This window comes from Pinus tabuliformis, chromosome 6, assembly GCF_031772625.1.
Source record: "Pinus tabuliformis cultivar Carrire ecotype Pingquan chromosome 6, CPIR1, whole genome shotgun sequence".
Taxonomy (NCBI): Eukaryota; Viridiplantae; Streptophyta; class Pinopsida; order Pinales; family Pinaceae; genus Pinus; species Pinus tabuliformis.
This window is the reverse complement of record NC_142292.1, coordinates 1363866168-1363882492: the sequence shown is the minus strand read 5'-3', so window position 1 is coordinate 1363882492 and position 16325 is coordinate 1363866168. Positions and strand designations below refer to the sequence as shown.

Genomic DNA, 16325 nt, shown 5'->3' with positions numbered 1-16325 from the left:
GTATACTCCATCGTTGAGAGTGTTTTTTAAAAGCACTCCATCATTGACAGATTTTTGGTAAAGGATCACATGGTTCTTTCTCTTAGTCGTAATTGGCTAGGACATGGTGCACTCTCTTTTTAGGACAAAAACAAAAATATATTTTTCCGCTTCGAATTTTCTCTGAAAATTCTATTTGAAAGGTTAACATGTTGAAATAGTGTGATTTGTTTAGTGTGAGATATTTTTATGAAAGTTCTTTTTCTTTTTCGTAATTGGTCAGGACAAAAACAAAAATATATATTTTCGTTTAAGTTATTTCTCAAAATTCTACGTTAAGGTTGGAAGAGTGTATTGTTTAGTGTGAGATATTTTTATGAGCATTAATGGAGGGAAGTTTTTGGTTGTTATAGTACAATTTGTTTATCATTGTTATTATATAATTTCTTTATTAGTTATTGCATTATTTTATTGTTACTTTATGTATTATTATATAATTTGTTTTTTACAATAGATTAAAAACTATTTAATTTGTTTTTTACAATAAAGTAAAAACTATTAAAGTAAAAAATATTAATGTAAAACTATTAAAGTAAAAAATATTAATGTAATTATATAATTTGATTTTTTAATTATGTCATGTTTTATTGTTTTTTTTTTTATTTAATACGGTTAATATGTGATGTTATATGGATTTTGTTGATATAGGTTAATTTTTTTTAATAAATTTTTATATTTAGTAGAGAAGATTGAAATTATTTATATTAATTTTTTTAAAATTTATTTTTGGATTTGTATTTATATTGATTTGGAAAAAAAAATTAATGAATTGTTTGGAAATGTAAAATTTGAAAATGGGAAAATTGTTTGAATTATGAATGTATTATTTTTGATAGAAATTTATTTTCTATTATTTGTTTTATTTAGCACATCTATTTTTTTTACGAGTTTACACTTTTCCATTTTTGATTGACCATCCTCAAGGTTACTCCGATGCATCACCCTCTCGGAGCTGTAGGCTTTGGGTTGGCTAAATCTTTACAAAACTAAATTGTATACACAGATTCTTTACAAATAAAAAAATAAATAATAGTACACAAAATACTTAAGAGATTTTACATTGGAACCTCTTAAGTGAACTACAATTTTCATGATCTTTAAACTACATAGCTCTCTCTCTCTCTCTCTCTCTATATATATATATATATATATATATATAATCCATTGACCCAAATCATATTAGATTCTTTAATCATAATTATATTATAACAAGTCAAAAAAATTGACCCAAAAAACCCCAAAAAAACAAAAGATAGACCAAAACCAAATGAATACTTTTTGGGGGCCATATTCACAAAAGCCTCCCCAACTCCATATAATTGTATGATAGCCATGATCCACATTGTTATGCAACATTTAATGATGTGGCCCATGACATATATTTGTCTTAATATCGTAAAGCAATTAAAATTTCATGGCCTATATTCCATACATAAGCTTTATGGCATTAAAATACTAGTCAGTTATGTGTATAGTGTATATTAGTGGTCATAAATGTAGAATACATGAAACAAATCCTATAAAAAAATATCATATATTACAATTATATAAAGAATATAGTACATATCTTAATTTTTTTTTTATAAATTCAATTACAAATTATCATTAGATTTGTATAATTAAAATAAATAAATAAATTACACTTAACAAATGTTATTGTTTTATTTAACAATACAATAAACTATTAAAATATGTTAACAAATATTATTATTTTAATAATACCCTGAACTATTAATATAATAATTATTATGAACTAATTTCTATCTCGTGATACTCAGTGTAAGTAGAAGGAGAAATATGTTATAACAACAAAATTACATATAATTCAAATTCTTCAAATCAAAACAATCATCAAAATAATGAGCAACTCTAATAACTTGTAAACACATAAATTGATGAAATCAAAATTATTAGCTCACATTTAATTTTGGATGATGTAACTAAAATGAAAATTCAATGTAAAACAAAAAATAAGAGATAGATATGAAGGTAAACAACAAAATGTTTATAAATTAGATAATTGATATATATGGTAAACATAATTTTATTATTATTTTGTTAAAAGGATATAAAAATTATAGGGAACCATTAATTATTGATCAAACATGTTTTAACTTTGACCATATATTTTTATATAATTTTAAATGTTTTTTATAATGCACCAACTTTTATGTATAAATAATAATAAAAATATTATTTTAATTTCTATGACATAATATAATTTTAGAGTCTTATTGAGAATTTCACTCTTCTTGATATATAATTTTCATCGAAAATATTATCTTATAAAATAGAGTAACCTAAATTTCTTTAAAAAAGTACATAATTCTCATCTCTAATTGGTCGTGTTAGTGTTATCTCGATTACTCTTTTTCCAACCCACCTAACTATCTCACCTCCTCTTTTCTCCAATCCACTTAGATGTTTCACCATCCTTTTTCACCACTTCTATCGAAAATTTAATCAACAACTTCACCACTTCACCTACCAAAGTATCACCGATATAAAACTGCCGAAAACAAGCCCGTTAGTCATGTCATTCTGCACATAACCTACCATAACATGACACATAACCTGACGACACCACCCTACTTTGAAATGATGGGGAAAGAAAGAAAGCTAAGTGATTGAAAAGCCAAGTAGCTGCACATAACCTGCCGACACCACCCTACTTTGAAATGATAAGGAAAGCAAGAGAGCCATATGATTGAAATGCCAAGTCTTGATGTGAACATTAAGACAATCCACTTCGAATTTGAATTTGAGGATAAGATTTACGTGCGTGTGGTGGAAAATGTTCGCCTAAAACAAGTAAATTATCTCTGTAAATCGTTAAACGAAGATGATGGAGAAGGAATCAACTCCAAAAATTCATTATAAAAGGACAACACATGTTAAACGAAGATGATGGAATTCAAATAGATTCACGTTTCTCTCTCATACATCCCATTTGACATCATTGATATCTTGTTGTCATAATGACAACACTATATGCAAAAGAGTGTATTCGTCTTCACTTTGGGCGTTCTTCAACAATCTTATAGGAGTTCCATGCACCAATGATCTATTACTGTAGTATTTTAATTCAACTTGAGTGAAACACCATACTTGTGTTACACATATCCTCTCTTTTTTGATAATTCCTATCCCTTTCAATTTTCCATATATCAACTGTTGGTTTATAATAATGTTTACATCATTGTGTCCTATTTTTAGACTCTCCATTGAGTGTTTACTCTCTAGTATTTTTGGATGAGGCATTCTTTTTCATCCTATCTCCTCAATTTTGGTTGATTGTATAGCATTATGAGTCTCTCATGGGTGATTATCCTCCCCCCCATTGCTAGCCAAAAATTACTCTTGGTTGTCAAGGAGGTAAGTCATGGGCATAATTATTTGCTAACAAAGTAATCCCATGTCTCTTCGGTATATTTATTACAAGATTCTAGAAATTACTCCTAGGTTTCTTCCCTTTCTTCATCATTCATATTGGTTGGTTCATCCATAAAGTCTCAGTACTAAACAATATGTCCAACTCCCTTTTCAGGAAGAAAAATTTCAAGTGAATACAGTCTTAGACGCAGAAAACGCTAATGGAAATCAATGTAGAAATTTTCTTTTAGTTTTCCAATGGAGGTTCAGTCCTCGACAACCTGTTCTTCACAATAGTCTTTAATCATTTCCTTAACCCACTCATTCATGTTTGTTCCCCACTAGTTGATTATTTTTTACATCAAGCATGCTTTAGTGGTAGGATGATGCATTAGATGGTTGGTCTATCTATTTTTTCACTTCAACGAGGATGGATTCAATAAATATTTCATGTCTTTTTTCGAAAAAAATATTTGGTTTCTTCTAGTATAGTTCCTTGAGAAATTATCGATTTTTCTTTTCCATGATTCTTGAATATCTTCTAAAATCAACATTTATGTGTATCTTAAGTCAACTTGGATTTAGGAACTTCTAACAACGAAAATAATTTTGTATGCTAGTTTATTGTATACACAATTACCAGTAGATCCATAGGTCAAGAAAATTTGAAGTAAAGGAAGAAATCCAACAAATAAAATAGAGAAAAATGTGAACCACAGGTAGTTTTAGACAAACCAAAACACTTCTTGTATTAATCCGCTACCAAAACTATCATTACTTTCCTTGTTAACATTTCTCATCTTTATATTAGAGAATCGGTAGTTACAACTAACCAACTACCTTAAAGACTCAATTAGTCGACCTAACACGGAAATTGACTCGACTTCTGAGTGACTTGAATTACATATTTAAAAGTGACTATCCCTTCTAACAGGGATTATGTATTTTAGTAGATGATCCCACCACCACCTCCTTTCTTCATGAAAATCCTAATTATATTTTTCCTTATATCTTAGCTTAGTCGTGAAAACATGTGCAGTATGATTTTATACCAACAAAAAGAGTCCTCATCATCTAGTTCCCATTCAACTATTGATATGAATAAAATAATGAGGAAATCGACTCGAACAAACCAATAAAAAATCTTAATATACTTCAAATGAGAAAACCAACAAAGACTTAATGCACATCGAATGAGGAAGGAAACCAACACTAACATTCAAATACTTATGTGAACATTATGAAAAAACTATTTGTATTTCATACTTGTTGGTTTCATTATAAAATCGTAGCTTATTTGGGTAGGTTGCATTGGGATAGGTAGGCTTATATATTAGGTTTATAAGAGCATCATACTCATTATTATTTTCGTAGTTTCACACTAAATATTTTTTTCATCTATAAGAAAATGTTATTTACTCAACTACTTGACAACGCAGATGCCATATAGGTATGTAATCTACTATTAACATGGATGTGATTGAATCAATATTAATATATCAATATAGTTGTAATAGCATGGACAAATTAATGCTTGAGATATTAATAAATTAAAATTTTGATAAAGAAATTGGTATGATGATTGGAATTATAACATCAAGTGACCAAGGCTATCAAAATTATATGAAATTTATAAGCATCATATATTAATGCATTTTGGGTATTTTTTTCTTCTTCCTTTTTGTTTCACTTTATTTTATTTTTTTTCTTTTTGGAGTCACCGCCAATTACAAAACCAAAGACAACACAAACCAATTCTATCAAAATTAGTGTCATAACTAATGTATTTTTCTTATTCAAGATATGTGTGTAAGATAGATATTTAATTTATTTAAGAAAAAGCTTATAAATCCAATATGTGAAACTCTAACTCTAAGACATGATAGGGAAACTTATCCAATTAATCAAAAGATATTTTTATTTTTTAATAATTTCTTCCATATAATATTACTTCTCAAAATGAAAGAACAATGGATGAAAAGGAGAAGAAAAAATAGTGCCCATTATTATTAGTATCTTCTAATAAACATATTAAAAAACAAAATACCATTATAATGATATCTAAAACATAAACAAAGTACTACTATAATACTATTTTACACCTAAAATATGTAGTATTACCCTTAATTTTTGAATCATTATAATAACTTTAAAATGGTTGAAAAAATATATAATTCATTAAATTATATAATCAACATCATAAACCTAATCATTAATTAAAATTTTAATTTATTTAACGAAAGAGTTCTTAAAAACCTTAATTTGACAAACTCTATTTTTTTTAAATATGATATGAGGCCTTATCCAGTTAATCATTTATGAGTGCTCACATTATTAGTTTTATATTATAATCCTAGTTAATCAACTCCTTTTACCCACATTATTATTTTTAAATAATAATCATACTTGAGAATATGGTACCACTATACTAATATCTTGCACATCGATAAAATACCACTACCCTTATAGAGGATAAGACACGACTATAGTAACATTTAAACATGGAATGCTAACTCTAAAAACGTTTATGCTTAAAGAATTATCCCTCATGTAGATAACTATCCAAACATAATCTTGAAATATTATGACCAATGAATATAAAGAACGAGTATTCGCAAATTCCATAGTTCAAAGATTGCTTTTTAAAGCATTGGCTGATGCTAAATGAATAATTTTTAAAATATGTTTTATAGCCCATGCGTAGATTTGAAGCATTATCCAACAACCAAAACTTGTTCTTATTTTAATCCAAAATATATTCTTATTTTAATCATTTCTTAGAGAAAATTGAGAAACACTTCATTTAGACAAAACACTTCTTGTATTAATTCACAACTATCATTACATTCCTTGTTAACATATCTCATCTTTATATTAGACTATCGGTAGTTCCAACTAACTAACTACCTTAACTACTGAGTTAGTCGGCACGTCAGGGAAATAGACTCGACTTGTTCGTAACTTGAATTACATATTTAATAGAGACTCTAGTTAATTAATTTGATTTGATGATCTAGTAAACTAAGTCGACTATCCCTTCTAACAGGGATAATGTATTTTAATAGATGATCTCGTCACCACCTCCTTTCTTCATGAAAATCCTAATTATCATTTTCCCTATATAATATCTTAGTCTTGAAAACATGTGTAGTAGGATTTTAGACCAACAGAAAGAGTCCTCATCATTTCGATCCCATTCAACTATTGATATGTATAAAATAATGAGGAAACTAACTGGAACAAGCCAATAAACAAGCTTAATATACTTCAAATGAGAAAAACAACAAATACTTAATGCACCTTGAATAAGGAAGGAAATAAACACTAACATTCAAATACTTATGTGACCATTATGAAAACACTAATTGTATTTCATACTTGTTGGTTTCATTATAAAATGGTAGCTTATTTCAGTAGGTTGCATTGGGATAAGTAGTTTATTTATTAGGTTTACAAGAGCATCAGTTTCATACTAATTCTTTTCGTAGTTTCATACTAATTCTTTTTCTCATCTATAAGAAAATGTTATTTTGTCAACTACTTGACAAAGCAGATGCCATATAGGTATGTCCTCTACTTTTAACATGGATGTGGTTAAATCAATATTAATACATCAATATAGTTGTAATACAATGGACAAATTAATGCCTCTAATATGAATAAATTAAAATTTTGTTAAAGAATTTGGGTATGATGATTACAATTATAACATCCACTAACCAAGGCCACCAAAATTTTATGAAATTTATAAGCATCATATATTAATTCATTTTTAGTTATTTTCTGTGGTTCTTTTTGTTTCACTTTATTTTATTTTTTCTCTTTTTGGAGTCACCACCAATTACAAAACCAAATATAACAAAAACCAATTTTATCAAAATTAATGTCATAAGTAATGTATTTTTCTTATTCAAAATATGTGTATAAGAGAGATATTAAATTTATTTAATAAAAATCTTATAAATCCAATATGTGAAACTCTAGAACTCTACATGATACAGAAACTTATCCAATTAATAAAAAATTATTGTTATTTTTTAATAATTTCTTCCATATAATATTACTTCTCAAAATAAAATAAAAAAGACTAAAGAAGAAGAAAAAATTATGCCCATTATTATTAGTATCTTCTAATAAACATATTAAAAAATAAAGTATGATTGTAATGATATCTAAAACATAAACAAAGTACTACTGTAATACTATACACCTAAAATATGTAGTATTACCATTAATTGTTGCATCATTAGAATAACTTTAAAATGGTTGAAAAAATATAGAAGTCATTAAATTATATAACGAACATCTTAAATATATTTAACGAAAGAGTTCTTAAAAATCTTAATTTGACAAACTCTATTTTTTTTTTTAAATATGATATGAGGCCTTGTCCACTTAATCATTTCTGAGTAATCACATTATTAGTTTTATATAATAATCCTAGTTAATCACTTCTTTGTACCCACATTATTAGTTTTATATAATAATCATACTTGAGAATAGGGTACCACTATACTAATACTTGCACATGGATAAAATACCACTACCCTACTATACGATAAGACACGACTATTGTAACATTTACACATGGAATGCTAACTCTAAAAAGGTTTACGCTTATAGAATGATCCTTCATGTAGGTAACCATCCAAACATAATTTGGAAATAATATGACAAATTAATATAATGGACGAGTACTTGCAAATTCCATAATTGAAATATTGTTTTTTAAAGCATTATCCCAGGCTAAAAGAATATTTTTAAAAAATATATTTTATATCCTATGCCTATATTTGAAGCATTATCGAGATAAACAAAATTTATTCTTATTTTAAATCAAAATTTATTCTTATTTTAATCCAAAATTTATTCTTATTTTAATCATTTCCTAGAGAAAATTGGGAAACACAAGTAGTGGTAGACTAGCCGAAAGACTTCTTGTATTAATCCACAGCTATCGTTACATTCCTTGTCAACATATCTCATCTTGATATTAGACTATCGGTAGTTACAACTAACTAACTACCTTAACTATTTAGTTAGTCGACCTGAAAGGGAAATCGACTCGAGTTGTTAGTGACTTGAATTATATACTCAATAGAGACTCTAGTTAGTTATTTTTATTTTAGGATCTACTAAACTAAGCCGAATATCCCTTCTAAGAGGGATTGTGTATTTTAGTAGATGATCCCACCACCACCTCCTTTCTTCATGAAAATCCTAATTAGTTTTTTCCTTATATCTTACCTTAGTTGTGAAAACATTTCTAGTAGGATTTTAGACCAACACAAAGGGTCCTCATCATATGGATGCCATTAAATTATTGATATGTATAAAATAATGAGGAAATTGACTGAAACAAACCAACATAAACAATCTTAATATACTTCAAAATGAGTCAAACAACAATGACATAATGCACACTGAATGAGGAAGGAAACAAACACTAACATTCAAATACTTATGAAACCATTATGAAAACACTAGTGGTATATCATACTTGATGGTTTCATTATAAAATGGTAGCTTATTTGGGTAGGTTGCATTGGGATAGGTAGGTTTATATAATAGTTTTATAGGAGCATTATACTCATTATTCTTTTCGTAGTTTCATACTAATTATCTTTTCATCTATGAGAAAATGTTATTTTCTCAACTACTTGACAAAGCAGACACCATATAGGTATGTCCTCTACTTTTAACATGGATGTGATTGAATCAATATTAATACATAAATATAGTTATAATAGCATGGAAAAATTAATGCTTGAGATATAAATAAATCAAAATTTTGTTAAAGAAATTGGGTATGATGATTACAATCATAACATCAACTCACCAAGACCGTTAGAAATATATGAAATTTATAAGCATCATATATTAATGCATTTGGTCATTTTTCTTGTTCCTTTTTGTTTCACTTTATTTTATTTTTTCTATTTTTTGAGTCACCGCCAACTACAAAACCAAAGATAACACAAACAAATTCAATTAAAATTAATATCATAAGTAAGGTGTTTTTCTTATTCAAAATATGTGTGTAAGAGAGATATTTAATTTATTTAATAAAAATCTTATAAATCCAATATGTGAACTCTATAACTCTCGGACATGATAGGGAAACTTATCCAATTAATAATAAGAAAAAACTATTTTGTTAATAATTTCTTCCATATAATATTACTTATCAAAATGAAAAAAGAAGAAGAAGAGGAAGAAGAAATATTTCCCATTATTATTAGTATCTTATAATAAACATATTAAAAAATAAATACCATTATAATGATATCTAACACATAAATAAAGCACTATTATAATACTATTTTAAACCTAAAATATATAGTATTACCATTAATATTTGAATCATTATAATAACTTTAAAATGGTTGAAAAAATATAGAATTCATTAAATTATGTAACCAACATTTTAAACCTAATATTTAATTAAAATTTTAATTTATTTAAGGAAAGAGTTCTTAAAAACCTTAATTTGATAAACTCTAAAAATTTTAAAATATGATATGAGGCCTTATCCACTTAATCATTTCTGAGTACTCAAATTATTAGCTTTATATAATAATCATTATTAATCATTTCCTCATTCCCACATTATTAGTTTTATATAATAATCATACTTGACAATAAGGTACCACTATACTAATATCTTGCACATGGATAAAATATCACTACCCTAATAGAGGATAAGACACGACTCTAGTAACATTTACACATGGATAAGAGACCATTGTTTAGTTTTTCCATCATAATGCTAACTCTAAAAAGGTTTATGCTTATAGAATGATCCCTCATGTAGGTAACCATCCAAACATAATTTGCAAATATTATGACCAATGAATATAAAGGATGAGTATTTGCAAATTCCATGGTTGAAAGAGTGTTTTTTAAAGCATTGTTTGATGTTAAATGAATAATTGTTTAAAATATATTTTATAGCCTGTGCCAAAATTTGAAGTATTATTAACCAAAATTTATTTTTATTTTAATCCAAAAATCATTCTTAATTTAAACATTTCTTAGTATAAACATACTTGAGGATAAGGTACCATGACACTAATATCTTACATATAGATAAGATACCACTACCCTAACCTATTAGTGAATATGATACCACTATAGTAACATTTACACATAGATAAGGGACCACTATTTAATAGAATCATATGGATAAAGGACCACTATTTAGTAGCATTTACACATGAATAAAAAAACCACATAGATAAGATACTACTACCCTACTCGAGGATATGATATCATTATAGTAACATTTACACATAGAGAAAGGACCACTATTTAGTAGCATGAGATAGATAAGACACCATTATTTAATAACATTTACACATAAATAAGAGACCACTATTGAGTTTTGCCATCATAATGCTTCCTATAAAAATATTTATGCTTCTAAAAATGATCCCTCAAACTCCATCGTTGAGAGTGTTTCTTAAAAGCAATGTCCCATGCTAAATGAATAAATTTTTAAAGTATATTGTATAGCTAATGCCTAATTATGAGAAATTTTTAAAGTATATTGTATAGCTAGTGGCTAATTATGAGAAATTTTTAAAGTATATTGTATAGCTAGTGCCTAATTATGAGAAGCATGTGCAGATTGTAATGTTTCTTATAAGCAGTGTCCCATGGTAAATGAATAATTTTTTAAGCTATATTGTATAGCTAGTGCCTAAATATGAGAAGCATGTGCTTGCAAACTCCATCCTTGAGAGTGTTTTTTAAAAGCACTCCATCGTTGAGAGATTTTTGGTAAAGGATCACATGGTTCTTTCTCTTGGTCGTAATTGGCTAGGACATGGTGCGCTCTCTTTTTAGGAAAAAACAAAAATATATTTTTCTGCTTCGAATCTTCTCTGAAAATTCTATTTGAAAGGTTAACATGTTGAAGTGAGATATTTTTATGAGTGTTCTTTTTCTTTTTCGTAATTGGTCAGGACAAAAACAAAAATATATATTTTCGTTTAAGTTTTTTCTCAAAATTCTACGTTAAAAGGAGGACAGGTTGGAAGAGTGTATTTGTTTAGTGTGAGATATTTTTATGAGTATTAATTGAGGGAGGTTTTTGGTTGTTATAATAGAATTTGTTTTGTTATTATATAATTTCTTTATTAGTTATTGCATTATTTTATTGTTTCTTTTATGTATTATTATATAATTTGTTTTTTACAATAAAGTAAAAATTATTAAAAACTATTAATGTAATTATATAATTCGATTTTTTAGTTATGCCATGTTTTATTGTTCTTTTTTTATTTAATCCGGTTAACTTGTAAACACATAAATTGTTGAAATCAAAATTATTAGTTCACGGTTTAATTTTGGATGATGTAACTAAAATGAAAATTCAATGTAAAACAAAAAATAAGAGATAGATATGAAGATAAACAACAAAATGTTTATAAATTAGATAATTGATATATATGGTAAACATAATTTTATTATTATTTTGTTAAAAAAGATAATAAAATTATAGGGACCCATTAATTATTGATCAAACAAGTTTTAACTTTGACCATATATTTCTTATATAATTTTAAATTTTTTTAATAATGCACCAAATTTTATATATAAATAATAATAAAAATATTATTTTAATGTCTATAACATAACGTAATTTTCTAATTTTCGAATTTTATTGAAAATTTCACTTTTCTTGATATATAATTTTCATTTTTCATATAAAATATTATCTTATAAAATAGAGTAACCTAAATTTCTAGAAAAAATGCATAATTCTCATCTCTAATTGATCATCTTAGTTGTCTCGATTACTCTTTTTCCAACCCACTTAACTATCTCACCTCCTCTTTTCTCCAATCCACTTAGATGTTTCACCATCTTTTTTCACCACTTCTATCCAATCGACCATTTAATCAACAACTTCACCACTTCACCTACAAAAGTATCACCGATATAAAAATAAAATAAAAAATATAGCTATCACTGCCGAAAACAAGCCCGTTAGTCACGTCATTCTGCACATAACCTACCATAACCTGACGACACCACCCTACTTTGAAATGATGAGGAAAGCAAGAAAGCTATGTGATTGACAAGCCAAGTAGCTGCACATAACCTGCCGACACCACCCTACTTTGAAATGATAAGGAAAGCAAGAGAGCCATATGATTGAAATGCCAAGTCTTGATGTGACCATTAAGACAATCCACTTCGAATTTGAATTTGAGGATAAGATTTACGTGCGTGTGGTAAATCGTCTTTGTAAATCGTTAAACGAAGATGATGGAGAAGGAAACTCCAAAAATTCATTATAAAAGGACAACACATGATGGAGTGGAGATAACAGCAAGATTACCCGTCCCCAATCTCTGCGTTTGATTCCTTTTCAAAGCGATGGAAGGAAAGACAGAGAGTAGGAAAAGAGCCATCCCAGTCGATGTGGCTTCCCTAGTTCTCGTGGCGATCACAATCTGCAGCCCCCTCTGGCTTCCCTTGATTCATGCTGAAGATGTACCGTCCATAGAATCACAAAACCCAATGGAGAGCGTTGAGGTCGTTTGTAGCAAAACTCTCTATCCGGAGCTCTGCTATAACACTCTCTCGCCTCGTCTGGGATCGTCTCCTGCACAACCCAAGAAGTTTCTTCACGTTGCTCTAATGGTGGCCCTGGAGGAGGCGAACAAAGCTTTCACCCTCGTTCTCAGATTCGTTCAGCAAACCAGTGCTCTGCAAGATTGCATGGAGCTCATGGATATTACGAGGGACCAACTTGATAGCTCTATATCTCTTTTGAAACGTCGCGATCTAAAGGCATTCACGCGTGAGCAGGCCGGCGATTTACAGACGTGGCTCAGCGCCTCAATCACCAACCAGGACACCTGCTTGGACGGAATTTCAGATTACCCAAAAAGCGTGGCCAGAGTTCTGGTTGAGAGCAGCGTGCAAAACTTGAGGAAGCTGGTTAGTAATTCTCTGGCAATAGCAAAGGCGGCGCAGGAGTCAGGAAGGCCCGATCCATCTCCCGAGCTACGCCTCCCGTCCGATTCCATCAAGGATGATTTTCCTTCATGGCTATCTGCAGGAGATCGGAGGCTCCTACATTCCTCTCCAAACGACGTAGTGCCGAACGTGATCGTGGCTCAGGATGGCTCTGGAAAATTCAAAACGATTTCACAAGCCATAGCTGCGGCCCCAGAGAAAAGTGCTAAGAGATACGTGATCAAGGTGAAGAAGGGAACGTACAAGGAGAACGTGGAGGTGGGTAAAACGAAGACTAATATCATGTTGATTGGAGAAGGCATGGAGGCCACGATCGTTACAGGGAGCAGAAATGTGATAGACGGATCCACCACTTTCAATTCCGCCACATTCGGTAAATCACTAACCCACTTCTAAATCCTTCATAAATTCAGTTTTGCGGGATCTTAATCTCAGAAAATCCTTAAATCCTCACATTCCAGAGAATTCATCACTACTTACACATGAGAACTTTCCCTATTTAGAAAATGATGCAACTATGTTTAACTGCTTGAGTCCTTCAAAAGCTAATCATCTTAAAATGTTTGAATGCAGCTGCTGTAGGGAATGGATTTATGGCACAAGACATGGCTTTCGTCAACACAGCAGGCCCAGACAAAAATCAGGCGGTGGCTCTTCGAGTAGGATCAGACCAATCAGTGTTATATCGCTGCAAGATTGCAGCGTACCAAGACACACTGTACGCTCATTCTCTTCGCCAATTCTACAGAGACTGTAACATTTTGGGTACTGTAGATTTCATATTTGGGAATGCCGCAGTGGTGTTTCAGAGCTGCACTCTGGTCCCCAGGAAACCCGGTGCAAATCAGAAAAATGCAATCACCGCACAGGGCAGAACTGATCCGAACCAAAACACAGGAACTTCCATTCACAACTGCAAGATCACTCCCGATGCCGACCTCGTTCCGGTGAAAAGCTCATTCCCAACATATCTGGGGAGGCCGTGGAAGGAGTATTCCCGAACGGTTTACATGCAGTCGTACATAGATGGCGTTATTCAGCCTGCGGGCTGGCTGGAATGGGATGGAGCTTTTGCTTTGAAAACTTTGTATTATGGAGAATATATGAATACAGGGCCAGGCTCCGCTACTGGAAACCGTGTGAAATGGCCTGGGTATCGGGTAATCAAAAGTTCTCAAGAGGCGAGCAAATTTACAGTGGGAGAATTCATACAAGGCAATTCGTGGTTGCAGTCCACTGGCATCGACTACATCGACGGATTAATAAATTAGGGACGTCATCAAACTTTTGAAGAAGTTCGTCTGTGTCCGTATTTCGCTTTCTGTCGTTTTGTAGTGTGTATTTCGCTTTCTATCGTTTTGTACCATAGACCCTGAACCATGAACGGCTCATTGTAGTATCATGCAAGTCAGCGAAATCTTATAGCAGATACGGTAACTTTTTAATCAGATGATCTTCAAATCGCCATCAATTTCATTTTTGTTTTTAACATTCGAAACCGAATCTCAGAAATAGGCAGGAGGGCCTTCTGCATCGCATAAAAATTTAAGGAGATAAAATTGTGGAGGACATTATATAAAGCGGTGACTCCCGAGTATGTCTTAAGAGAGGTCCCAGAATGTGGATTAAATTGTTCAGTATTTATATGAAGGGGCCGTTTCTCTTCTCTTTCCTGCGCGCTTCCACTTGCAAATATAGGATTCACAAGGAATATGGCAGAGCAACAACATTATTGTTCATATTATTTCAAGAAAGCATATTTCAAAGAAAATTGGTTTATGTATAACGCCAATATTGTTATATCAATTAAAAAAAACAGTATTCAAAAGGGCTGAGCAGTACATGGCTTGGCTGTGATCTTTTCATACCACATCATATAAAAAGTGGCATAATATCCAATAATATTATTTAAAAAATATCAAATGATACAAAAAGTGATTTAATATAGGATATTATTATGTAAAGATTAGTATTATAAAATAGCTTTAATAAAATTTTAAATGCATATGAGAAGTCTCGACCAAATAAATAACACCGTTATTAAACAAAAAGAAATCTGATAAACCATTTCTATTTCGTTATTAACCAAAAAAATGTGATAAACCTTTTCTATTTAGTCTTTTTAGGGTGCTTTGTCATTATTTACATAGAAGTATTGGTTCCTCTTTTGATATTTTGTTATGGTGATTTTTTTCATTTTTGTGAATTAAAAAGTTAAAAAGGTTATTAGTCTAATGGATATTTTAAATTTTTTTATTTAATTTGAGTATAAGTTAGACAACTATATTAATTAAAAAATTATCTTCAACTTTTTTAGTGTCACAAAGATCATAAATTCTTGTATTTTGTGAATTGACCAACGTCTAATTTCATTATGAAACTCATGAAAATTTATTCTTATTTTAATAATATTTATTTTTTTCTTCATATTATTTAAATAAAGAAAGACTTTTGACTTTTTAAATTTAAATAAGTTTTTTTTTTCTTTTTTCCCTTCCACTCCACCTACAATTTCTCCTTAAATTTTAATATAATTTGATATTATTTTCATAAAACTCTTATGTCATTAATATTTACATATTTATTATTCTTATCTTATCTTTACATTACTATTATCTTATCTTTATATCATTTTTATGCATTATATTATTATATTATAATTTAACTATCATAAAAATAAATAACAATTTTTGTATAAAAAATTAAATATTTAAATCTAAATTTAAAATAAATTTACAAAATTATATATATATATATATGAAATTATATTTTTTTACCTTACTTATCAAAATACCATTACTACACTATACACTATAGGAATTGTAACATTGTTTATTTGCATCAGTATAGCCTATATTATTTCTAATTTTATTTATTTATATTAAGATTATATAATTTGAATTTGCTTAGAAATTTTATCA

The 16325-nt window shown here is 29.2% G+C and overlaps 1 protein-coding gene across 1 annotated transcript; it reads left to right on the top strand.

Moving 5' to 3' along the window:
- Window positions 1–12760: 12760 nt before the first annotated feature.
- On the top strand, window positions 12761–14675 carry LOC149263693 (pectinesterase-like). The gene is made up of 2 exons (XM_089388321.1): window positions 12761–13777; window positions 13978–14675. Exons 1-2 carry the CDS (start codon window positions 12799–12801, stop codon window positions 14673–14675), a joined length of 1677 nt encoding a protein of 558 aa, XP_089244447.1. The 5' UTR covers window positions 12761–12798.
- Window positions 14676–16325: the final 1650 nt, after the last annotated feature.